The 27,966-nt window shown below is 32.7% G+C and overlaps 1 protein-coding gene across 3 annotated transcripts; it reads left to right on the plus strand.

Annotated features, from left to right (window-relative positions):
* Positions 1–22,801: 22,801 nt before the first annotated feature.
* LOC104090156 (transcription factor bHLH49) lies at positions 22,802–26,596 on the plus strand. 3 transcript variants are annotated; one of them, XM_009595208.4, is made up of 9 exons: positions 22,802–23,067; positions 23,524–24,360; positions 24,438–24,647; positions 24,733–24,798; positions 24,903–24,971; positions 25,334–25,405; positions 25,502–25,690; positions 25,862–25,949; positions 26,031–26,596. In XM_009595208.4, the coding sequence occupies exons 2-9, from the start codon at positions 23,569–23,571 to the stop codon at positions 26,066–26,068; spliced, it is 1,524 nt and encodes a 507-aa protein (XP_009593503.1). In that variant the 5' UTR covers positions 22,802–23,067; positions 23,524–23,568; the 3' UTR covers positions 26,069–26,596. The 3 variants fall into 3 exon arrangements, with proteins under 3 accessions (XP_009593503.1, XP_009593504.1, XP_009593502.1); XM_009595209.4 differs by having other exon boundaries at positions 23,539–24,360; XM_009595207.3 differs by having other exon boundaries at positions 22,802–24,360.
* The last annotated feature ends 1,370 nt before the right edge of the window (positions 26,597–27,966 follow it).

Raw genomic sequence — 27,966 nt, forward strand, 5'->3', positions numbered from 1 at the left:
CTATTGTTCTTTATTGATACACTATATCATCATTGATTGGGTTGATTATCATAATTATTGAGAGCTCGAGAGACTCGAGAAATTGATGACTGAGTGAGGCCGAGGGCCAGATTGTGTGGATATTCATTGGGATCGGGCTGCACGCCGCAACATGTTTTATTAATCTATGCCACGATTGGCTTACTATAGCACTTGGGCTGAAGAAGTCCCTCCAGAGTTTGCACACCCATAAGCAGGTACATACTGAGTATGAGTGCGAGTGCCGAGTGATTGTGCGGAATGAGTGACTATGAGGTTGGAGTGGATGGGAGGATTGAGTGACTGTTACTATGCAAAAATGCACCTGATTTCATTATTGTGTACTTCAACTGGCATATATCACTATTATGTAGTTCCTGAGAGATATTATATCTTGTTCCAATTGAACTTGACATGAATTAACTTCTTTGGCTTTAAATGTCGAACTTGAAAGCATGCCTATTTTCATGTATTGTGATTTTTATAATTGAACTGTCTCCGTGAAGCTCGTCACTACTTTCAGTCCAATAGTTAGTCTTGTTACTTACTGAGTTGGTTGTACACACGCTACACCCTAAACTTCATGTGTAGATCCAGGTGTTTCCAGATACGGTGGGTGCTGATTATCTGAGCAGCTTGATCATTCAGAGATTTCGAGGTAGTTGTACGGCGTTCGCAGACCTTGGCTCTCCCTCCCTATATTTCAGCTTTATGTATTTAGTTTCAGTTTTTCATAGACAGTATTTTCACACTTGTGTTATATAGACGCTCATGTACTCAGTGACACCCTGGTTTTGGGAACTTCCGTATTGGGTTTTGACTTTCTATCTAGTTTATGAAAGCTTTAACTATTTAAATCTGTGTTATCTCATTTTTCATTTAAAAGTATTAGAAATATTTTGAGGTGTCGGCCTGCCTAGTACCCCGTTAGGCGCCATCACGATAGGCTAAGTTTTGGATCGTGACAAACAGGTTCATCATCTGCATCCGCAAACACATTGCTTTTTGCAATAGGACTACCCAAAGCACAAGTCGGTACATGTTCTTTAGTACCGACAACTTCATCATCTGCACGTTCCATGCTTCCTACATTCTCGGTTGATAATTGTACATCATATCCCGCAACTTTGCTCAGTCTATAACCACTAGAACATTCCGCTTTAACTTGCCGTTCAACACATTGAACTTGCTAGAATACTTGAACGTGGCCTTCAAGAGCTGCTTCCTCACCTCTTACATTTTCATCTGCGACTTTATGCAGTACATCATGACCAGCATAAATATCATATTGAAGTCGTTCATCCTATCATATTGTCGATAGCTCATGAATTCAAAATCTGCATCGCTATCATCTCTTCCTTTTGACTTGTCAACAATCTTAATCAACCTTTCAAACTTCTCATCACAATATTCCTATAAAAAATTACTAACAATGATTATTCTAAATAAAAGAATAACATTAGCAGGAAAAAAGACTTCTCTGTAAATAAGATTATCTTGACTTTTTTCACAACCTCGTCCACAATAGCAGATTGCTCATCCCGTCGGAACTCTTGAACAACTTATTTTGCGATCATGAGTCTTTCTTCTGTTGCATAATTTTTAACCTCCCTCATTACCCTCTAGTATAGAAATAGAAACACTACAACACTTTTAGAAAATAGAAACACAAACCAAAACTTCAGCTCTAACAATGCTGAAGTTCAGCAAATACAAAATAAAACTCCAGCTCTAAGAATACTAAAGTTCAGCAAATACAGAATAAAAATTTCAGCCAAAACATGTTTTAGTTTTACAAATACAGAACACAACCTCAACTCCAAGAATGCTGAAGTTCATAAAAAATAAAACAAAAACTGCAAATAAAACATACTTTACCTTTACAAAACACAAAACAAAACTTCAGCTCCTAGAATGCTAAAGTTCATCATCACAAACAGAACAAAAATTGCAGACAAAATATGCTGTAGTTTTACAAAATACAGAACAAAAACTTTAGCTCAAAAAAATAATGCTGAAGTTGAGCAAAATACAGAACAAAAATATTACATAAAACATCCTATAATTAAGGAAAAAATATTATGAAAAACTTCAGATTAAACACAAAAAAAAAAAAAAAACTTACACGATATATTGTGTTAACTAATTCATCATCAAACGTCGTTGTAGAATGTTTAGAATGACTATGTGTATGAGGTGATTCTCCAATTACAGGAGTTCGATTGGTTTCTTTTAATCGACTCTGACTACGTGGTGATTTACCAGTTGAAGGAACCGAATTCAGTACCTTCGAACGAATGCGGCTGCATGGTAATTATCCAATTAAAGTCATTGAATTCATTTCCTCTTTTGTAGGAATTATCTCCATTACCCTAAATGTCTGATATTTTTATTTAATATAAAAAATTATATTAGGACAAATAAAATAAAACTGATACGTCAACATATTAACAAAAGTACAGAAAAAAGGAAAAATAAAGAACATTAACTTACACCATGATTACGGAAGTAGTCCACATGAAGTTCTTTAAATTTAGGCTCTCCCAAAGATTGATAACGTAACATCCTAGGAACGTGAGGGACATCAAGGTAGTCGTCATCTTTTAAATACTTGTCCCGAATATCTGGGAAACACTCATAGAACCAAACACATAATGGATATGGAAATCTGTCTACAATATACTCAGTTGGATTACTTTTGTCCTTGTTGTCCAAAACATGTTTCATTGAGGTAATAAGTTTCTCATAAGACGCATTACCCCAAGGATAATTAACACAAGCCTCATCGTCTTCAACAATAGCTGCATACTCTTCCAACACAGTTGATTCATTCTTCCTTCCAAACAAAATAGACTCCACAATAAGAATTTTCATAAGCTTCACAACATCTTCATCACTCTCGCATATATGTTTGAAATTCACATCATCCTTTTTAATTTGATTTCGTATCATATACTCTCGAATGTCCTTCAAGGTCATACCCTTAGACTTCCCAAAATAGCGCTTCAGAATCTTACTCTCTCGTTTAATTGGTTTTTTAACATTATGTGTTGTGATCCTCAAACCGCCCATAATGTGAAAGTCTTCAAGGCTGAACGACACATTACAGCCAAAAATCTTGAAACTAATAGAATCTCGATCATTGGTGAATACGCGAGAAAGAATCAAACAATGAACCAACTTCATGCTGCAATGAAAATTCTCCATAGCCATGATATACCGAAATGTACCATTATTCAGCTTCTCCCGTTGTACAGGAGTCGAGAAAGTTATAATTAAACCCTTCAAATCGTGGCTCTCCTTCCAGTAAGCACGACAGTTAAACCAATCTCGAAACTCATAATATCTCTCCCATGATTTCTGTAGGTACATCAACAGGGACTGAAAGAGCTTTATGTATTCTAGGTGCTTTCGGTGCTTTGGATTTGGTAGATGCCATCTGTTCAAAAAAAAAATTAAAGGTAGGAAAAATAACTTGAGAACATTATCAAAAAAATCAGTTAAAACTTCAACATAATTTGGCTTAAGTTATATTTGAAAGCCCTCTAACTTCAGAGAAATACAGAACAAAATTTCAACTCTAAGAATGCTGAAGTTCAGCAAATACAGAACAAAACTTTAGCTCTAAGAATACTGAAGGTCAACAATTACAAAACAAAAATTTCAGCCAAAACATGTTATAGTTTTATAAATACAGAACACAAATTCAACTCCAATAATGCTGAAGTTCATAAAAAACAAAACAAAAACTACAGACAAAACATACTTTACTTTTACAAAATACGAAACAAAACTTCAGCTCCTAGAATTAAGTTATCCTTGAAATATTATAAACTTCACACTTTAATAGCATCATCTATCTGAGTCTCAAAATTTTTAAAAATTTTAACGTCTCCAAAAATTACTGAAGAATATATAGAATTTTCATAAAAAATACAAACACAGTTTCAAAAAACCTTAAAACACTAATCGTAAAAGTAAAACCTACAAAACTAATGCACTAATCAAAGTAAAACCCTAGAAAACTACTTTAGCACAAATAAAAAAGGAAAACGATTCAACTAAGATTACTATCAACAAAAAATTAAGAAATTAAATCATAAAACTAATCCTAAATTAAAATCACATACAAAGTTAATGCAATGTACAAAATCAACCATTAAAATTTTACCTGTGATTATACTTAATGTTGTTGGGGAAGAAACAATTGCAAAATCAAGCAGAATGCAATGCCAAAAACCATTTGATTAAAGAAGAACAAATCTAACCATGAAGAAGGAGAGAGAGACAGAGACAAGAGACAATATGTCGTATACTTGGAGAGAAAGTAGTCTTTTGCTAAAGAAGGGCAAAATCGTCTTTTTAAAATACTTTTAATAAAAAACGGGTACGTATGCAAACAGAAAAATAAAGCAGATACAAGTTAAGAAGGGGCGACCAAATAAGGCGTCTCATGCAATTTTTACACTTATTGTTTGGTGTAGAGTGTGGATCAAGGAATTTACACAAGGAGATCTAAAATGTATTAGAATGTCATACCGATAACCTAAAGCAAATTTTGAGCCTCTTTAATCATTTTTAATAAAAAAAAATTCTAATGTCAAGAGTTTAACGATTTAATATATGACAAAAAAATTGGTTTTGCCTACTTTATAATGTAACCTTTCAACGAAGATGATTCAATTGAACCTCTTTCTTCAACTTAGCTCTGCCCTACCTGTTGGTATAAATACTCTGTGTGACTGAGTATTTTATGTCTAAAGTTATGTACACTTAACAACTTCTTGGTCAGATTCTCTTGAATTTGGGAAGCTAGAGTTCATCAAACAAACAATGTCTTTTTCAATATAATGGGCCTTAACATGAAAGTGATTAGTGGTCCATAAATTGGGTATAGGCCCAAGAAGCAGATGGGTTACTTGTTCTTAGTGTTTGATATAGATCACTCATGTTAATAATACAGCAGAATTAACTTAAATATACGCCTATCCAATCAATTAAATTAAAAATAGCTGAATATGTATAATATATGAATAATCTATGTACAATATGTGTATAATCGTATATAATTTATGTATATTGTCTAGAAAAAATAAATAGTTAATTCGACCACTATTTGTGTAAAGATCCTTATAGAATATATTTGAGAGAAAAATACACTACTGAGCTTCTTTTAAAAGTATTGAAGAAAATGGCATGATTTGTTGTTTATTCCATATATAGCATATTCTTTTACAATATTAGCATAGTGTATGGAATCAGTTTTATCCTTATTTATCTTTTTATGTTCTCTCTCCTCCTATTTTCTATTCTAAATTCTATAGTTGCTTAATTTAGCATTCAAATCTCTCTATTTTTTTTTAATTTAGCATTCAAATATTCTCCGAATATTTTCAGTACTGTGAATATTATATGAATAGTATAAATAAAATATGTCATATATATTATTTATACATATATTATACCATATATATGTATATTAAATACCACTATTATACCCCCCCACACATACATGTATATATATATATATACACACACCATGTTATACTTATTCCATGTATATATTTAATTATCTACTATTATTACATTAAAACACAATATATACATACAATGGCTGAAGTATTCACTATACTCTGTATTTTAATATACTAAAATTACCATTGTAATTTATAGACTATTTAATACCATTATTATACTTACTGCGTAAAAAGTTATGTTGACATACAATTAAAAATAAAACTCTATACCAATTATATATATATAATTATACTATTTATATACACATGCATAATGTACAATTCGGCATTGTTTGACAAAAACTTGCACGGGCGCGTTACTTTGCAACAAGTAAGACACATAAATTTTTTCGAAAATAACTGTAAGATATGTTTTCCCAAATGAAACAGAGTGCGTTAATATTATATATGCACGTAACAACAGAAAACGCATAGCTAATAAGCGGGAAGGAGCTATAATATTATGTACGTGTTCAGATGAATCTAATAATTTTTGCTTGTATTTGGTATAATTGCATGCATATATAATAGTTTAGTTTTACCTTTAATACTACATGTTACCTTAAGTTGTTGACCTCTAATTTGTACTAAGCCAGCCAAAACCCCATCATTAAGTTATTTAACAATGAAAAATTTCCCGAAATTACCGAACTCCATATAGTACTTCACAACATGCATAATATTTTGCATGAGTGGTCAGGCGGATCCATGATTTAAATTCTGTGGGTTCAATTTTAAGATTTTTAACATTGAACCCATTATATTTTTAAAGTTATGGATTCATATCTACTATTTTTGCAATTTTAATGAATTTTTATATACAAATTTTTACTCCGCGTCGAAAGTTATGGGTTCAATTGAACCCGTAGCTAATACGCTACATCCGCCTCTGGACAGACTGTGGTCTGTACAATCTTAGCTGTAACCTGTAATTTTCATTTGACAATTTGGTTTATTAACATTTTCAATAATAGGGGACAAAGTTGGGAGTATTGGCAATGTCAGTCAACATCAAACTGCTAATCTTTGGTCCCCATTTATATCCTAAATGACCAGGGACGGATGTAAGGAAGGAGCCGAGTATCTTTGGTTTGAACCCAGTATATACGTTAAAAATTCACTGACAAACAATAATAATAAATCTAGTTGAATATTACAAGTGGAGTCTGTAGAAGATAGTGCGTACGCATATCTTACTCGTATCTTGAAAGGTTAAAAAATTTACTAAATAGTACAGAAATAGATGGAATCCAATAAGTAAAATAGATTGAAATAAAATTCCGATCTCGAGCGAATAAATACTCAAATCCTGGATCCGCCAATGTAAATGGTAAACACTATTAATTCTCTGGATACATATTTCAGAAGCTTCTTACTCAAGTTGTAGAATGTTTTTCAAGAATATGATTTTTGGGTGGTTTCTTGTATCAACAAACTTCTATACCTAAATCTTTGACTAGTTGAAGTAATTGTGCTGAGATTCAAGACTTTTCGTATATTACGTATTTTATACTTTCGTTTTTCTTATCTTACATAGTTTGTTCTTAATTTTGAACTTAGGTTCAGAAAACGCTTTGTAATTTGCAGGTGAATTCTATTTTAAAGTGTTTAATGTGATATATTTTTTTTCTGTTAATAAGCAATAAGGATGATAATTATATTCTTGTAGTGATACGAAAAAAGATTGAGTAATTAAACAAATAACTATTGCTAAATTGCTAAATACTATTTCGAGTTAATTAGCCTGACATTTACTCTTGATTTGTTCTACCACATAGAAATAGCTTAGTAACCACATTAGCGATGCTTGGAATGATTTTAAACGCGGTCTATTCCCTTTGGCTATATAATCATGCGGTTAATTTCTGGAAATTTAAAACCCAATTTCCTCCATAAATTCTCCGATCCAAATGGCTGAGAAATTTTCATATTTATACCCCTTTTTGTTGGAGGAGCGACATTGTGTTAGTTTTTAATATATGCATACAAATACCAAATAAATACAAGTACCAATCCATCTCACATCTAAGAACGGAATTGGTGCCACCAATGAAGGATGATTCGTTGAACACCCTTCGTCTGAATTTTGGCGTCGCGATTACTCTCGTCCCCCACCAAGGTATTGGAGGCCCCCTCATTTTCAGAAAACGAAATATGAAGTTAAAAAGTTTTTAAAAAGGACAGCCTTTTAATCGAGTAAAAGGAGGGCCTCTTTTGAAATTTAGGGTTTGGCCAAAAGGAGCTGAAAGACTTAGGCTACAATCATATACACTATCAATCATGTTTGTCCCATAATTTTTGCATGAAATTCATCAACAACAACCAAAGAGAAAAGGTTGGATAGTACTACAGTCATTTCCTCTGCGTAACATCAGAAATTCTTCTCCTTTCTCGAGCAGCGGCGAACTCAGAATTTGAATGTTACAAGGGTATTATTACATTCAACCAAAATATATTTTGTATATAAGGTGACATTACTAATATATCACTATTTTTCACAAATATAGATATACATACATAAATTTATTGCCGAATTTTTCGGGTGCCGGTGACCCCTCTTTTACAACATAGGTCCTCTGCCTTCAGAATTAATCATTGTATCTCTAGGTTTTCTTTTCTCATTCGGTACATGTATTCACATTGAGTCCCATCTATTTTGGATCTATGCTGCGTAAGAATTGCTCCCTAAATAAAATAAAAAAAATTCTATTCTCAAAACTTAAACTCGATACTTGTGATTAAGGTAAAGGGATCTTATCTATTTCAGACCTTATTTGATTTTTGCATCTGTAGTCAGTATCATACTTTCGTGTGTTTTTTCTTTTTATGAGGGGCACCCAATTTTCTGTCAGTCCAGCTAATTTTCAAGACTTTATTTAACTTTCCCATATATATTTCATAATAATTACGTCTCTAATATAATACTCCTATATAATAAGTTAAAACATTATTTACATAGAACAAATTGTAAGGAAAAACATTGACCAATAGCTGTTATGTAGTCGGTTTGACTATTAAAAGTACAATATATAATCCCATGTTCATACTCAATTAAATATTACTAGTACGAAAGATTCACTTTTTATAATGAGCTCAGTGTTCTATACCTTTTTTTAAGTATGCCTATAGATTGACATAATTCAAACACTCCAGACGTGCAACCTTTAATTGATTAAAGTTTCACTTTGCTAATATTGCTAAGGCATGCACATACACACAGAATTTGGGGTGTTTTTTTTAGAGGTGAATCTAAAATTTAGAGTGGTTTGGTGACTTTAGATCATGGCTGTATAATATTATTATTATATAAATATATACATTTTAATTTTTTTCATTTATGTATACATAATTCGAATTAAAAAAATAATGAGTTCAGTTGAGCGATCAAAATTTGTCATAATTTCGTCTCTAAATTACTCTAAAGTGGGTGGATAAAGAGGTTTTTAAGAAGAGAAAACGGACAGTCCGGTTCACAAACCATCTCGCGTTCACACAGACACCCTAGGAAAACCACACTTCAAATTAGAAGTGTGATGCATGCAGTGTACCTTGATTTGCAAGTATCCGTAGTAGATTATACGACTCGAACACACAGAAGAGAGTAATCATCAATTTGGAACAGTTTTTCATTCATGTTAAAAAGAGTTCTAAAGCTCACATTAAGATATCTCAAATCCCCAACCCCAATCCCATGTTTGTTTTGAATGGATTTGTTCTTTAATATCTCCCTTATATTATTTTTGTTTGCTTCATTATGTTAGCTTTCCCAAAAGAAGAGCCATGCCAACCTTTACTCCTTTACATAGTTTAATTATTATTCCTCCGGTCCACAATAAGTAATTTTTTGACCTTTTTTTATGGTCCAAAATAAGTGATTTTTTTAGATTTTAAGAATGAATTAATTGGAGTAAATAGTGTTGTAGTATGTGCTAGGAGTATTTATGTAAAGAGATAATAAAGGTTAATATGGTCAATTTTATTGTTAATTAATGTTAAAAGGTGAATTTCTTAATCTGTGTGAAAATAACCAAAAATTACTTATTGTGGATCGGAGAGATTATTTGTAAAATTATTTAGTATTTTTCACTTGTACGACATCAATTAATAGATGTTGCACTTCATCACACGTGTCAGTATGTCATTGGTGGCATAACCAGCTTCGGGGTTTTCTAATTGGAGAAAGATTATTAAGGAATCTTAATCGCCTTTAGTTTATTAGTATAATATAGGGAATGGCAATGAATTTTCATCTGACTTCTTATTTGGACTATTCTTTGGTGGGATTTTACTCTTGGGTTGTTGCATATGTACGCGTATAGAAAATATTAATTATATGAGATCTATTTTTTGAATCAAAATAAGAAGAAATTGAGTTATTTATATTGGTGTATAATACTTAATTGGCTCTCCATTTGATAACACCTAGTAAAACCAACCCAATCAATACAAATCATTTCACCTCTTACAGTGTCTCTTTTATTAATTTTAATAATGTTACTCTTGTAGCTTAAACATAGAGTACTAGGAATTTTTATAAAGCAAAGTGTGGAGGAGATTTCATTATTCTAATTACTAATAAGGTTTAGGTCTCTGTGATTTCAAGTCCCAAGTCCAACTAATAATGCCATGAGAGAAAGAAAGAGGGGCAGTCCATAGTTTTTTTTTTTTTTAAAAGAATACTTAACAATGAATAGTAATAGACTTCAAATTGAATGTATTGATTATTTTAAAAAATATATATAATATATAATTATAAATTAAAATTAAAATTAAGATTATTAACTCATAATTTGATAAAAAATGTACTTCAACTAATTTCGTATCACTAATTAAACCATATTGACGGTATAAAACGCCTTATATTGGTAGCATAGCCATATATAACTTAAATTTTTAATATTACTAATATAGGTTATGATAGAGTGGTAAGTACTATTTCATTTTTTACCAAATAATTTTGATTTGAGCTCCAGATATATAGTTGTCTTCGTAAAGGAATGTTTAATTACCACTCAATACGGGGTTTCCAAACGCGAATTCAAATTTAGTCGGACCTAATGCATGCATCGAAAACCGGATGAAAAACTAAAAAAAGATCTTTAGTATTAATGGGGTGATCAAAGTGATTAAGAATTTTAAACATGAGTCAACTTTGATAATAAGATTTTGAAGATCTAAGCCTCGAGATTAATTAGATTACCTTCTTGAAGTTGTTACCAAACCCCCCCTGCAAAAAGCTTAAGGGATTTCAGTCAAAAACAACATAGAGAATCAAAGTGGTAAAGAGAAAGTCATCTGGCAAGTTTGACCATTTGCTGCTAGAGAAGCTGGCTATCTGCTACTCCCCTTTGGCTCTTGCCAGCTATGGAATCAATCAATTGTCTGTCTTTATTTTATTTTATTATATATATATATATAAATAATTTCCTCCAATTTTCAAGTCTCAATTTGACTTCTCTAGAACTCAAAATGCACCTTGCTTAAGCTAATGTAACTATGAAGTGTGAGATGCAAATGGGGAGGTTAAAAAGGAGAAAAGAGAATTTAACTAAATAGTCGTCTACCCAACCACTTAAATTATGAGCCTGTTTGGACATAAGAATTTTTTCCTTTTTTTCCAAAATTTTTTAGTTTTTTTCTAAATCAGCGTTTGTTCATAAAATTTTCAATTTTTACTTGAAAATGCATTTTAGAAATTTTCGAAAATTTAAAAAACTCCAAAAAGTTATTTTTCAAATTTTTACTCAAATCACTCACAAAACTTCAAAAACAACCCAAAATTATATTCATGTCCAAACACAACTCTAAATTTCAAATATCATTTTCACTTGAATTTTTTTCTCCCTATTTTGGAATTTTACAATTCTTATGTCCAAACACACACTTTATATATACTCGATTGATGTATAATATATGTATGACCATGTATAATATATGTATAATCATGTATAATTTATGTATAGCAGTTAGAAAAGGTAAACAATAAATCCGACAATATCTCTAAAGAAAATGCATTGAGAGCATAAGGTCAAAAACTTTTTTTAAATAGAATGTAGTGTCCGAGCTAATTTGCAAGTACGATTATTCTATTATGTACTTGCTATCTTTTACCTGTTCAAATAGGGGGGGGATGTGTTTTTATGTGTTTTTAGATTATTCTTTTAACATGGGAGGTTTCCTTTTTCTTTTGACTTTTCTTTTTCACATAACTTTAAACAACTCATGCTAAAACAAGATCACTGGCTTAGTTTACGTTAACTGAAACTTGAATTTTAAAAATGAAAACTTTAAGATAAAAGCTAGCGTAACGAATGTATTGTACTTTGTCTCAAGGAATAAAAGCAAAGTGCACTTCAACTCATTATTTTAAAGCAGCGCAATAGTACTTATTTTCCTCTTCTTTTTTTAGGGCTAGGTCTGTTTAACGGCGTTGGGTTTTTAAGCTTAAATATAGCTTAAAAGATGGTAGAATGAAAAATTAAAGAAAATTAAAAATATTTGAGTTTTTCTTCTTGACAAAGGGACATTGTCCCATATTGGAAGAGGAAAAAGTTTTGATGAGTATATATATACAATTGCACTTCTTCTATCTCTTAAAGAGTTAAGAAGAAGGCAAGTCTCGCGTCGTCGTCGCTCACTCGGATTCAGATTCGTTCAAATGATTGATTGATTAATTTTTTGGACCAAATTTATTTGCTAATAGTAAATATTAACAGAAATGTTATTAAATATCTATTTTTTTAAAACAGAAAATTAATATTAAATCCAACGGAATAGTATATGCCCTTTGTTTTTTGTAAAAATTATTTAATTTATGGCCGTTTTACACAAACAACCCTTTTGAAGAGTTGCACCTCTTCACTTTTGAAGAGTTGCACCTCTTCAGTTTGAGCTCAATATTGGCTATAAATACCAGTCCATACGAATTTATGACTTCTCCTCCTTTCTTCTGCATTGTTTTAACTACAAAGAAAGCAACAATAAGTGTGATTTGCTACTGATCTTTGTGTTCTTTGAAATACTTGGTTTGAAGTATCGCTACACTAGTGTGCAATTTGTTATATCCTGGGAGAAAATAATCCACAACCTTGGGTACTAGGAGGGGATTAAATTCCTTAAGGAAACACTGTGAATTCAGTGAGCTCGGATTAAATTCTGTTTCTTTTACATTTCTGTTTATATGTTATTTTATCTTCTCCATAATTATTTTACAAATACAGAATAATAACAAACGTAAGGATTTTAATGTTTTCTGTATTTGTGTTATACTCACTGTTTCTGGAGACTAAAACCTGTGCGGTTTTCTACTCCAGTGGAGATTAAAATCTACGTGATTTTAACGTTTATTTGTGTCATTCTTTTACAGAAATAATAAATGACAACGGGAACCAGACTGTTCCTATGGTGACTGCCAATGCATCGACAAGCCAAACAACACCGGCATTGGCACCGGCAGAAAAATTCAAAAAAAATTTCGGGATTGATTTCAAGCTGTGGCAGCAGAAGATGTTCTTCTACTTGACGACTTTAAGTCTGCAGAAGTTCATTAAGGAAGATGTTCCTGTTCTGTACGATGAAACTCCAGAAAATGAACGCTTTCTCGTGACTGAGTCGTGGAAGCATTCTGATTTTCTATGCAAGAATTACATTCTTAGCGGACTAGAGGACGATCTGTATAACGTCTATAATAATATGGAGACGTCAAAATAATTGTGGATAGCGCTTGAAAGGAAATACAAAACGGAAGATACCGGGTTAAAGAAATTCGCTGCCGCTAAATTTTTGGACTATAAAATGGTAGATAACAAGTATGTTATTACCCAAGTCCATGAATTATAAGTGATTATTCACGATCTCCTTGCTGAAGGTATACGTCAAATTAATAGTAATGTTGAAAGTATTAATTATATTATTTCTACTAACAGAATTTTTATTGAAGGTCTTGTCATCAATAAAGCATTCCAATTTGCAGCAACGATTGAGAAGTTGCCTACTTTGTGGAAGGACTTCCAAAACTACTTGAAACGCAAACGCAAGGAGATGTCCCTTGAAGATCTCATTGTTCGGTTGAAAATCGAAGAGGACAACAAAGCTGCTGAAAAGAAAGACCATGGAAACTCAACAATAATGGGAGCAAACATTGTTGAGAATAGAAAGAGGAAGAAGGCTTATGGACCGAAAAACAATCCAAGCAAGAAGCTGTTCAACAAAAATTACTACAACTGTGAAAAAGCTGGACACAGATCTGCAGATTGTCATGCTCCAAAGAAAGTCAAGAAGAAGGGTCAAGCAAACATAGTTGAAAAGCACGAAGATATCGATGACTTGTGTGCCATGCTTTCTGAATGCAACCTGGTGGAAAATCCTAAGGAGTGGTGGATTGATTCTGGAGCCACTCGCTATGCTTGTGCTGTTAGAGACGCATTTGCTATATATGCTCTTGTTGGACCCGAAGAGACGATTTCTATGGGAAATTCTGCAACGGCCAAAAATTAAAGGATATGTGAAGATATTTATGAAAATGACTTTTGGTAAGGTGGTGACTTTGAACAACGTCCTTCATATTTCCGAGATTAGAAAGAAATTAGTTTCTGCTGCATTTCTTGTTAAGAACGGGTTTAAGTGTGTTTTTATATCCGATAAGGTTGTAATGAGTAAGAATGAGATGTTTGTAGGAAAAATGTTACCTTACTGGGGGCCTTTTCAAGCTGAATGTAATGGTTGTTGAGAATAATAATAAAATTTCAGCTTCTTCTTACTTACTTGAGTCAAATGAATTATGGCATATACGTTTGGGTCATGTCAATTATAAACCTTGCGAAAAATAATTAATTTGGAATTATTGCCTATTTTTAATTGCGACAAATCAAAATGTCAAATATGTGTGGAATCTAAGTATGTTAAACATTCTTATAAGTCAGCTGAAAGGAATTCAAATCCTTTAGACTTAATTCACACAAATATTTTCGACATGAAGTCAATACCATCTCGCGGTGGAAAGAAGTATTTCATAACTTTTATTGATGACAGTACTCGATATTGCTATGTTTACTTACTTAATATTAAAGATGAAGTAATAGACACATTCAAGCAATACAAAAATGAAGTTGAAACGCAACTTAACAAGAAAATCAAAATGATAAGAAGTTATAGGGGTGGTGAATATGAATATCCTTTTGAAGAAATATGTTTAGAATATAGAATAATTCATCAAACAACGGCCCCTTACATGCCCCAATCCAATGGGATTGCAGAAAGAAAGAATCGTTCATTAAAGGAGATGATGAATGCATTGTTGATAAGTTTTGGTTTGCCACAGAACTTGTAGGGGGAAGCCATTCTTACGGCTAATCGGATACTAAATCGAGTACCCCATAGCAAAACACAATCCGTTCCATATGAAAAATGGAAAGAAAGGAAGCCCAACTTGAATTATTTCAAAGTGTGTGGGTGTTTGGCAAAAGTGCAAGTTCCTAAACCCAAAAGAATAAAAATAGGATCGAAAACCATTGATTGTGTTTTCATAAGATAAGCGACCAATAGTAAAGCATATCGATTTATGGTTCATAAATTAGAAAATCCCGACATTCATAATAATATGGTTATAAAATTAGATAATGCTGAGTTTTTTGAAAATATATACCCGTATAAAAAGGAATACGAGTCGATTGGTGAAGGATCTAAACGACCTCAGGAAGAAACAAAAAGAAAGTACATTTAATCAGGAGGATCCAAGACGTAGTAAACGTCAAAGAATGTCTAATTCATTTGGACCTGATTTTGTGACTTTCTTATTGGAAGATGAGCCTCGAACATTTAAAGAAGCTATGTCTTCTTCGAAATTATTGTTTTGGAAAGAGACAGTCAATAGTGAAATGTAATCCATATTGAACAACCATACATGAGAATTGGTTGATCTTCCTCCTGGAAATAAACCTTTGGGTTTAAAATGGATTTTTAAGAGGAAAATGAAAGATGATGGCACTATTGATAAATATAAGGCAAGATTTGTAGTCAAAGGGTATAGACAGTTAGAAGGTCTTGATTATTTTGATACATACTCTCAAGTTACAAGAATTACGTCCATACAAATGTTAGTAGCATTAGCTGCAGTTTATGGTTTTGAAATTCATCAAATAGACGTTAAGACGGCCTTCTTAAATGGAGATTTGGAGGAAGAAATTTACATAAAATAACCTGAAGGGTTTGTGGTTTAAGGTAAAGAAAAGAAGGTATGTAGACTTGTTAAGTCCCTTTACGGACTAAAACAAGCACCCAAACAATGGCATGTGAAATTTGACCAAACAATGTTCTCAAATGATTTTAAGATAAATGAATGTGATAAATGTGTGTACATTAAAAATGTTTCAAATCACATAATCATTGTTTGCTTATATGTGGATGATATGTTGATAATGAGTAATGACATTGCCAACATAAATGCGACTAAGCGTATGCTAACTAGCAAGTTTGATATGAAGGACTTGGAGTTGGTGATTTAATTCTAGGGATTAAAATCAATAAGACTCCTTAAGGTCTGGCATTGTCACAATCTCATTATATTAAGGCAGTACTTGAAAAATTCAAGCACTTAGGGTTTAAAGTTGCAAAGACTCCAATTGACGTGAATCTTGCATTAGCAAAGAACAAAGGCCAAAGCATATCACAATTGGATTATGCTCGTGTGTTGGGATGCTTAATGTATATCATGAATTGTACACGACCAGATATATCTTGTGCTATAAGTAAATTGAGTCGATACACGAGCAATCCAGGTCAATCTTATTGGATGGCAATGAAACGAGTTTTGGGATATTTAGAACATACCCAAGACTTTGCTTTGCACTACAGTAAATATCATACGGTGATTGAGGGATGCTGTGATGCAAATTGGATCACCGGTTCAATTGATTCTAAGTCCACAAGTGGATATGTATTCAATATTGATGGAGGAGCGGTATCTTGGAAATCGTCCAAGCAAACTTGTATTGCCCGCTCTACAATGTAAGTTGAGTTCATAGCCTTAGATAAAGTCGGTGAAGAAGCTGAATGGCTTCGAAATTTCTTGGAAGACATTCCATTTTGGCCCAAACCATTGGTACAAATATGCATACATTGCGATAGTCAAGTGGCAATTGGAAGGGCTGGGAGCGTGATGTATAACGGTAAATCTCGTCATATATGATGAAGACATGAAACCGTTATGCAATTACTCTCTAGAGGAATTATCACGATTGACTATGTAAAGTCAAGCGATAATGTATCGGATCCACTTACAAAAGGTTTAACTAGAAAGATAGTTGAGAAATTATCAAGAGGAATGGGACTATGGCCGAGAACAAGCCATCATGGTGGTAACTCTACCTAGAAGACTAGAGATCCCAAGATCTAGGTTCAAGGAGATCAAACAAAGTCATTAATGATGGTTCAACATTGTCAACTAAAAGTTTAGTCCATTCTCGTGATGAGATAATGTTCAGTACCAAGGATAAAGCATTAAGGCTTTTTAATGATTTCTAAATTTGATACGGGGTATATCAAATAGTGTATCTACGGGATGCCACTTTTAGGAATCACCTATGTAAGTGTGAAGTGTTAGCTGCTTCAAGGAGAATTTTGTAAGGCCAATTCTCTACGCACTTATGAAATCAGGCGGTGTTCATGGCTGAAACGAATACAACAATGAGAGCCAAAAACGGTTAAGGGTTGGTTGTGTAACTTATGGTTGTCTAGTTATACACCAAAGTTCGACGATTCAAAGATATCAAATATACCTATTGACCGAGTATATCCGACATAAGTTCACTACGGAAAGTTCAAAGGGAAACCTACTTATCCAGATGTAATTAATCCTTGCTTGCGAATCACACAGTTTTTTATGCATATTTTCGTGATATAGCCATTCCCCATTCATGTGGGGGATTGTTGGGGTTTTAAGCTTAAATGTAGCTTAAAAGAGGGTGAATGAAAAATGGAGGAAAATTGAAAATATTTGAGTTTCCCTCCTTCACAAAGTGACATTGTCCCATATTGGAAGAAGAAAAGGTTTTGATGGGTATATATACAATTGCACTTCTTCTAGCTCTTAAAGAGTTAAGAAGAAGGCAAGCCTCGCGTCGTCGTTGTCGCTCGGCTCGGCTTCGGCTTTGGCTTCGGCTTCAGCTTCGGATTCGGATTCGGTCAAATGATCGATTTATTAATTAATTTTTTGGACCAAATTTATTTGTTAATAGTAAATATTAACAGAAATGTTATTAAATATCCATTTTTTAAAATAAAAAATTAATATTAAATCCAACGGAATAGTATATGCCCTTTGTTTTTTGTAAAAGTCATTTAATTTATGGCCGTTTTACACAAACAACCCTTCTGAAGAGTTGCACCTCTTCAGTTTTGAAGAGTTGTACCTCTTCAGTTTGAGCTCAACATTGGCTATAAATACCAGTCCATTCTCTCAGATTTTTCATACGAATTTCTGACTTCTCCTCCTTTCTTCTGCATTGTTTTAACTACAAAGAAAGCAACAGTAAGTGTGATTTGCTACCGATCTTTGTGTTCGCTGAAACAATGAAGTTTGAAGTATCGCTATACCAATGTGTAATTCGTTCTATCCTGGGAGGAAATAATCCACAACCTTGAGTACTAAGAGAGGATTAAATTCTTTAATGAAACACTGTGAATTCAGTGGGCTCGGATTAAATTCTGTTTCTTTTATATTTCTATTTATATGTTATTTTATCTTCTCTAAACACTCCACTTTACCAAATACGGGACTATAAAAGTTGGTGAGAAAGGCAAAGAAAAATTCCAATCTACGTAAGGTGGAATTGAAGACAGAGAATCCTTGATTTCAAGTATTGTATAATGTATAGTAGTAGTAGTCGTGCTGCCATTAGTCAAGAAATTTGCACAATGAGCAATAATAACAGATTGAAAAACTAAACCTAGAAGAATTTTCATTTTATGTTTTTATCATAATTAATAATGGCTAGTGTTGGAGGTCATTATTAATTAGGTAGGACATGATGTTGCTTTAAGTTACTGATGATATAACCCTAGATAGGAGGGTGTGTGGGTCACTAATTAGGGTAAAATGTAAGGAGGTAGTCAAGCATTTTTCTTTTCGATCCATACCAATAGTATTAGTGTTAGTCTTCTATTTTCTTATTCTTAAAATCCTATTACTTTCTGTTGCTTCTTTCGCTTCGTTTTTCTTATTATCTTGTTGTTATTAGTACTTGTTGCTACTGCTTTTTTTTCATTTTTCCTTGAGCCGGTGGTCTATCAGAAACAGTCTTTTCTATCTTTTCAGGTAAATGTACGTAATATTTGCACACATACTACATTTCTCAAACCCCACTTATTCAATTACATTGAGTTTATTATTGTTGTAATAATGGCTAGTGTATCTTTCATTTTGTTGCAGTTTACATTTACGTTAGCCTGAAGCATGGATAAGCTGGGGAAGTTATCAATGTTTAACGATGCAAAAAACTAAGTGTAGCTACACCTCTAGAAGCAACACAAGTGGCTATAAAAGTGTGTGTGAAAACAAGCTATACCATAGGTGTCTTGACCAAATTAAATATATAAATCTAATTAAGATTATACTATAAGCTCTTCCTCCTAGGTGTAGAGAAAGGGCAGGACAATATAATAATTATCATAGAGATAATTAAAACTAATCACTGGCAAGAGTTGGCAACGTTAGGTGCTAGCTTATTAAGTCTCTATTGCTAGCTTATTAAGTCTCTATTAGGGTTTTCTTTAACTATTCCGTATTTGAACTTCACAGATTTAATTAATTCAAATTCGTTTTTTTTATGTGAATAAGCACGTCTTTCCTAATTTTTTTTTTATTTTCATAGTTTAAACTCGAGATCTCTAATTGAAAATGTAACCATCAGCACACACCTTGTGTGTTCGGTATAATTTTTAAATTCTCTTCCAATATGGCTTCTAGTAGTCTCATCTTCAAATATTTGCAAATGATTTATCGAATTTTAAAATCATCACAATAATATTTGAAGTGTAAATACTATCGTAGAGTTAAATGTAGGTATCAAGTAACATGTACCCTCCTTTAATTTCCCATTGTCTGAATTCTGAACTCATCATTCTCTGCTGATCACACTTTGCTCATTTTTATTTTTTAATAATTTACGATTCCAGAACGTACAATCACGATTCGTTTTCATTTTCTTTTTAGTTGATTACTTATAAGCAAACATTTGACATGTTATTTGTATGAATCTTTAAATCTATGATCCCACGTCTAAAAATACAATTGCTAGAAGAGATCATCACTAGAAATATTACTACAGCAAAAACCATCGGTTAGTCGTGGATCAAGAGAGTGTGTACTCATTTAGTTTCGGATGTTAAGTAAATGTTTTAAGGGAAAATGACAATGTATAACGGCTCTCAAAATATAATCCAATATTTGTTTTTTATATATATATATATGTACATTCTGTATGCTATGTAAAAAAATTATACAAATTTTATTATACTTTTCTGACTTCCGAATATAAATAGTTTCTGGCGCGGGCTAAAAGTAAAAAAAAAATCAATTTTTAGAATGACAATTAGTATAACATTTAAACACTACAGGAAAAGTATTATTCCCTCTTTAAAAAAGAATGAAATTATTTCTTTATTAATATGTTTAATAAAAGAATGACAACATTTAAACTTGAAAAGAATTTAGCTTGAGCTTTTATTTTACACTTAATGAACAAAATCTTATTGCTCCACAAATAATATGACGTTTAATTATAACAAGTTTTAAAATTTTTATCGACACGTAAATGTTCAAACATATTCAAAATTATAAATTTCAAAATTTACTTTTTTGAAACTTTTACGTCCAATAATTAGAGAAATTCATATTTTTTATCGCCTCCAACAAATAATTAGCTGATAAAATATTATATATTTTTGTATATATATGTATTATATGCATATAATATACATATTTTATATATTTTTTGACTAGTAAATGCAAGTAGTTTCGGCGAATTGATCAATTTTATATTTTGCCAAATAAACTAAGCCATGTAAATTGAAATGCGAGTCTAAATTATAGTACTACAAAATAGGGGTATACGTATGTCAAATTGGTTCGGATTTTTCAATTACCAAATCAAACCAATGGTGTCGCATTTTTAAATTTATAAACCAAACCAAACCAATAAAGTCGGGTTTTTCAATCTCGGTTTTTCTCGGGTTTTCAGTTTTTTTTTTCCGGTAAAGTCTTAATAGCACAAAATATGTAACTTGTGCTCCAAATATTTATTTTAGTCCTAGTAGGATACAACTATATAATATATTTTTCAAGAAAATAAAATAATAATATGAGATGAATCATAACATTGTACTAAAATATTCAATAACATAGATAATAAAATCGCACAAAAAAAATATTACTAATTAATTCACCATAATAAAAATTAACATAATCTAAAAATACTATATAGGTCATGCTAAAATAAGTGCAACTAATAAGTACTAGTATTAATTACACAACTAAGCACTAAGAAAAAAACAAACTAGGTTATACATTTTCATTATAAATCAATGCAAAACTTAAAAATAGATATCCAACACTATTGTCATTCCTAGTGTTGAATTGAATTTTCCTTATTAGCATTAGTGTTGATTTGAACTTTATTTGACTTACTACCTTTATGAGCTATAAAATTTACTGGACCATTCAAGAATGTTAAGTCCAAAATTTAAATAATACGTTTAAAAATAAAACTATGAATAAGTTTAAAAAATATTTATAAATTATATTACAATAAATATTTATATGTATAAAATATTTTAAAAAATTGTATAAATGTAATATCGGGTTGGTTTGGTTTCGGTTTGACTTTTTTTTAGTTAAAACCAAACCAAATCAATTATAGTCGGGTTTTTTTCCAACACCAAACCAAATCAAACCAAACCACAATCGGGTTTTTTTTTTCCGATTTGAATCGATTTATCGGGTTGGTGCGATTTATCGATTTTTTTACACCCCTACTATAAAATATCAATAGTTAATATAACTACTATTCCATAAACTATAAGGAGTCGTTTGGTATGGGGTATAAGTAGATATAGTGCATGTATAAAATTTTAATATCACTTTAATACTTTGTTTGGTTAGCAAACCTGGTATAAGCTATCCAGGATTAAAATTAGTATCGAGATAACTTATACCTTATAGGGGGTGGGGTAATTAGTGTCGGGATAATTTATACCTTCTTCTTAGAAATTGTGCAATTATCATTTTTAATACAACATACCAAACAGTAGATAAAAAATAATATTGGTATAACTAATCTTATTATAACTAATCCCAGCATAACTTATGAGAATAATATTATCCCATCATAACTTATCCTGCCATAAACTGCGTACTCAAATCAAACGACCCCTAAAGTAGTGACCAGTAATGTCATAGACCTAAAGCGAGGTACACATCACTAGGCAAGTAAATAAAGCTAGCGTAGGCTATAAAGTTACAAGATAGCTTAAAGAAACAAACAAATAAACAAGTATTTCAAAAAAGATACTAGAAAAAACAAACAAAAGGGAAAGTTCCACTGTTTTATTTTATTTTTATTTTTATTCGATATTCAGTTATCATATGATTAATCTGGATTAAGTTTCACTTTGAAAGTATAATGCTTCCTTCCAAAAATAATCTTATTCCCATAACTTAGAATTCGAACCTCTAGTTAAGTATCGATAGATACTTATTACTCTATCAAAACTTTTGATAATTACTGACTTACTGTTCTCTTTTCTTTACTCCATCTTTGAAGGGAAGTTTGGGATGAGTTTGAGTTGCGAAAATAGCCACAAAATACTTGTATTAGAATAAATTATACACATTATATCTCATGGAGTACAGTTATTTCTCGGATCCTGCATGAAGAGGAGTCGAACAAGGATAAAATTATTTTCGTGTGACTTAGAGATTACGAGTTCGAACAATGAAATTAGTCATTAATATTTATATTAAAATATGTTGTCTACATTATTACTTGGAGCGCGATCCTTCCCAAACGTTACATAAATACAAAATACTTCGTACATCCAATTTTACTCCATCTTTATAAATTACTACTACTAATGTTTTCTTTGAATACTTAATTTGATTAGCAGTAGAAGAGGCGGTGGTTAATCATTCAAAGAGCTCTTTTTTTTAATGCAGGCGTGGGTATAAATGCAGGAGGGGACCTAAGTTAATAATCTTTCTTTTTCGGTTTCCTCAAATACCCAAATTTCTACTTCTTTTCCTCTCCTCTTTGGACCCTTTTGACTCTACTTTTTCAATTTATCTCTTTATATATCTTTATTGCCCGTTTATTTTGTTTTTTTCAATATAGAAACTAACTGTAAATAACTCTTTCAAGAAAAACAGTAGCCAAAAAGTTAAAAGATTTGATTTTTATCCCTTCCCTTCAGTAAAAAAAAGCTGTTCAAGTTCAAGAATGGTGTACTAGAGTACCAAAAGTAGTACACAATCTGAACTAAGGTATCTTTTTCCTCTTCACCCACTTTTACTCTGACTAGGGTTTTTACCTTAAATGAGTTATATTTATGATGCTCCAAGTTAACGACTTTGTTCAATTTACTGCTTCTGAAACACTTTTTTGAGCTCTTTGTTGAACTGGGGTTGTGTTTTCTTGAACATTTGGGGGGGGGGGGGTGGGGTGCTTGGGATTTTGTGAAATGCTTTGGAACTAGTTGTTTCCTTTTTTTTTGTATGAACTTTTGATACTTGGGTTTTTATGTAATTCTCTTAATATTTTTTATTTTGTTTTTTTAACTTAGTCTTGGTTCAAAAGTTAGGATATAAAGAAAAGCCTTGATCTTTGTTGAAGACAGTCAAATAAGGGACAATGAGAACTTTTTTAAGTATCCAGCATGTTGAATTTCAATGTTTTAGGTTTTTTTCTTGATACTTAAAAGTGCTGTGGTGTGGTAAAAGAGGAGTTTTTCTTAGGTTTGGGTAAATTTGCTACACTTTCAAAATATGGATATAGCTAGCAACAATGATAGTGAACCAGAAAAGAGGAATAATGAAGAAGTTATGAACTATCAGTCACCAAATGTTTCCTCAGAATGGCAATTAAGTGGGAGCAATTTGACTAATGTATCTATGGGGATGATTCAAAGTAACAATCAAATGGTTGATTCATTTTGCCCTACTTCTTGGGATCAGCCTACCAATTCGCCGAGCTTAGGCTTTTGTGATGCTAATGTTCAAATAAATCCTAGCACTTCAAATCCATTGGTAACACTCGGTTCTAATTGGACTCCAAATGCAATGTTGAAAGGGGGAATGTTTTTACCTCCTGCTCCTATGATGCTCCCTCAAAGCTTAGCTCAGTTTCCGGCTGATTCGGGTTTTATTGAAAGAGCTGCAAGGTTTTCTTGCTTTAGTGGGGGGAACTTTGGTGACATGATGAACCCTTTTAGCTTGCCCGAGTCGATGAATCCTTACTACAGGGGACCCCCACCAATGCAGGGTCCTCAAGAGGTTTTAGCAAGTAATGGGTTGAAATCACCTTCTGCTCAGAAGCAGCATTTGAGTAATGTGGCTGAAAGTTCCAAGGATGTTTCTTTAACTGTTGACCATAGGGGCACAGAAAGAAGCCCCCTCAAAAATGAGAAGAAGAGTGAAAATTTTGATGAAGTAGCTGCAGTCTCTGGTAATGAGTCTGGTGAGGCCGAATGTAGCGGCCGTCAAGAAGAGATGGATGGTGCAGGTGAGGAGTCTTATGGAAAGAACATTGGCTCAAAGAAAAGGAAAAGAGGTGGTAAGGTAGGACATTGTTGGTATATTTTGTTTGATTGTCCACAAGATAGTTCCTTGTTGAAAGTTCTCTGTCTTTTTGGCAGGATACTGAACCACAGCAGCCACTGGCTGAATCTGGTAAGGATCAAATTGAAATTCAGAAAGGGGAACAAAACTTGAATTCAGTTACCGGCAAGTCCGGCGGAAAGAATGTTAAACAGGGGTCTCAAGCGTCAGATCCAACAAAAGAAGATTACATACATGTTCGAGCTCGAAGAGGCCAGGCAACAAATAGCCATAGTCTTGCAGAAAGAGTAAGACTTCATATTAAAACTTATAAGTTATGGAATCTCATAGTTTATCTGTTTTGGGATTGACTTTAAGTGATTTTGATTACAGATAAGGCGGGAGAAAATTAGCGAACGGATGAAGTTTCTTCAGGATCTTGTACCTGGTTGCAACAAGGTTGGTATTATTGGAATCAACTAGCAATGGTGTATCATATATTAGAAATTTTAGTAGGCATTTTCTGTCTTAAATTACTAGAGAAAGAGGTGGTGACTTTGCAGGTCACGGGCAAAGCTGTAATGCTGGATGAAATCATTAACTATGTACAGTCTCTGCAAAGGCAGGTTGAGGTATGCAATTAATAATTTATTTTTCTTCACATTTTTCCCAATATCACTTTTCACGTTAATAACTATGCCTGTTTTCCTTCAGAAGCCCCCCCAATTTCAAAATTTTTATTGATGATTTAATTGCTTCACATAGTGCTGTCTTGATTATCCTGGTGGCTGCATAATATGTAGTCTTAATGAATTCTTAATACATGCGTTCGAGTTACTAATATGTGAACTCTAGCTTTTGATTGGTCTAAATGTTTTTGTTAATCTGTATTATAATCTATGTTGCTCGGATCTTCCTAAATTTCCGCCGCACTCGTATCGTATCTTATCCTTTAGTCTGTGCTTAAGGATGACTAGACTCCTTTTTATTTCAGTTCCTCTCAATGAAGCTTGCAACAGTAAACCCACAGCTTGATTTTAATATTGATGGGCTCCTGGCCAAAAATGTAAGTAGTTCACTCTTCTGAGAATGACATGTAGCTGAACATTGTGGATAAGTTTCCTCCTAATGCTTGAGATAAATATATACCTTTTTGTTGCAGATCCTCCAGTCTCGAGCAGGTCCTTCATCTTCGTTCGCTTTTCCACCTGATATGACCATGCAGTATCCTCCCTTACATCCACCACAGCCTGGTTATGGAATTCCTAGTGATGCATTTCGTAGAGCTATCACTCCCCATTTAGCTGCTACTAGTGGTGGGCCTAGTGAATACAAGGATCCTTCATCTGAGGTAACATTTGTGATTCCTGTATGAGTGCTTTAGGTTGTAGTGATCATATTCTTGAGGAATATAACATGCAAGTTGTAATGCTGGCTTATGCATGATTCTTTGGACTATTGTAGCATAAGCAATCTTGATCGGTGGTCTGACTAACCATTTGCATTAATTTGTATAATCCAGGGACCGAGTGTATGGGATAATGAGCTACATAATATTGTTCAAATGGGGTTAAATTCAAGTATACCTCTATCTAGTGAAGATTTAAGTGGTAATTTAATGCTCCTGCATGATTTTTCTTCTCTGAATTAGCATCAGCTTCTCTAATAATCTCAAACATCTTTGTTTGTAGGTTCTTTGCCAGCATGCCAGATGAAAGCAGAACCTTGAACTCGTTATAGATACCAAATGCTTAAAATTACCCGTTGTTGGGGGATTGATGTGCGGTGACTATGTTTTTTGTGTTGGGGAAAGAAAAACATCCGAGAAGCTATTGCATCGAGAGCTCTTCCTATTTCACATTGCGCGACACCCCCATCAAGTAGTTATCAGTGAAATCCTGTACAGTAAGTCCAAGATGAGTTTTTATTAATGGTGCATTCACCTCCTTTTTATATAAGTGACACAATCGGCTGCCACGAGAGTGAATTTGTTCCACGAGATTGACGTTCTCCCATCAACAACAACAAATGAAGAATCAAGAATTGATGTTTTGCTTCTTGAATCTTTTGTTTTGGAGCTAGAGGGGGAGGGGATGGTTATATTCTTGTTCATTCCATGTGAAAGAACCTGAAAATTGTATGGCCTGGGAAAAGTAAATGAAGTTACACACTTCTTTTCTTCCAAAGCATTCTTTACATAAAAAACTTTTTTAGTTACTTCATATTAATGAACAGTCTATCGGAAACAACCTCTATGTCCTCCTAGGGTAGAGGTAAGTTCTGCGTACATACTATCCTTTCCGGACCTCATTTGTGTGATTTCACTGGGTTTATTGTTGTTGTTGTTGTTGTTGTTGCATATTAGTGAACACTGGATCAGTTGTCTTGTTATTGTAGAGAAATAAAATCTGGAATCTTGATATTGTTAATTGCAAGGTGGCCTATCTCATCAGTGGTCCTTTTTTATCTGTTATAAATACTGAAAAATGGTAGAAAAGGTCTGAAACTTTCATACATGCATTATCATTTCAATCAGGGAAATAGGGGACCATGGAATTCATAAATAATTGAAATAAAATCTGAGTTGATAAGATTCTGTGTGTCAGATGTTTGATCATCTTACAAATTCCAGAATTTAAATGAAAAAAAAAAAATCTTGGTAGGACAAGAGGAAGAGACAAGTTTCGATATGTTTGATCGTATCTCCAAATATATCAAATGGAAATAGTTCACTTTCTGGAGAGAACCAAAGGGATGTTAATATATTCGTATGCATTTAAGGGTGTAGCCTAGCGCTCAACAAAGTAATGAATAGGCCTAGCGGTCAACAAAATCACTAGAGAATAAGGCTTAAATTCCTATAGAGATAAAAAAAACGTAAGGTGATTTTTTTCGATCTACTTACACCTTGAAAGATAGAATTACATAGGAGGTAGCAGTTATTTCGTGAAATAATCAGACACCATTATTATTTATACGTGGCACATACATATTTCTTAGATAGCCGCTATATGGATAGCAGAATCAGATATGATATACACAACCTAAAGTTAAAGTTGGTAGTATTGCTGTGTCCCCAGATTCATCAATTATCTGATCTTTTATGACTTCCAATGTGGGAAAAAAATAATTTTCAAGTCTACTTGCCAAATGGCGGTGCCATTAAGTTTTATTAATATTATAATTATTATTATAATTATTTTTTTTTATTGTTCAGCTTGGTGTAACATCTTCTTACTAGTTTCAGGGAAAAAAATAAAAATAACTACATTTATAACTGATAATTAAAAAATAGCTACAGTTTCAAAAGTAATCGAAATTTAGTCACTTCTTTTTTATGTAAAGATAAAATCTAAATAAAAATACCTTTAAAAATTCGAAAATATTCCAGCATAAGCTTGAATTCGTATTTTTTGCATATGAGCTTCCAGCATAATGTGCTGAAATTTCATAATGTGTTGGAGTTCTAACATAATATGCGGGAAGTTTATACGCAAGAACTTCATGATCCACATATTATGCTGGAACTATGCGTGTGCTGGAGTTCCAACATAATATGCTGGAAATTTATACGCATGAGCTCCATAATCCCACATATTATGCTGGAACTTTCCGTATTTTAGCAAA

Source organism: Nicotiana tomentosiformis, chromosome 10 (assembly GCF_000390325.3).
Source record: "Nicotiana tomentosiformis chromosome 10, ASM39032v3, whole genome shotgun sequence".
In the NCBI taxonomy this organism is placed as follows: domain Eukaryota; kingdom Viridiplantae; phylum Streptophyta; class Magnoliopsida; order Solanales; family Solanaceae; genus Nicotiana; species Nicotiana tomentosiformis.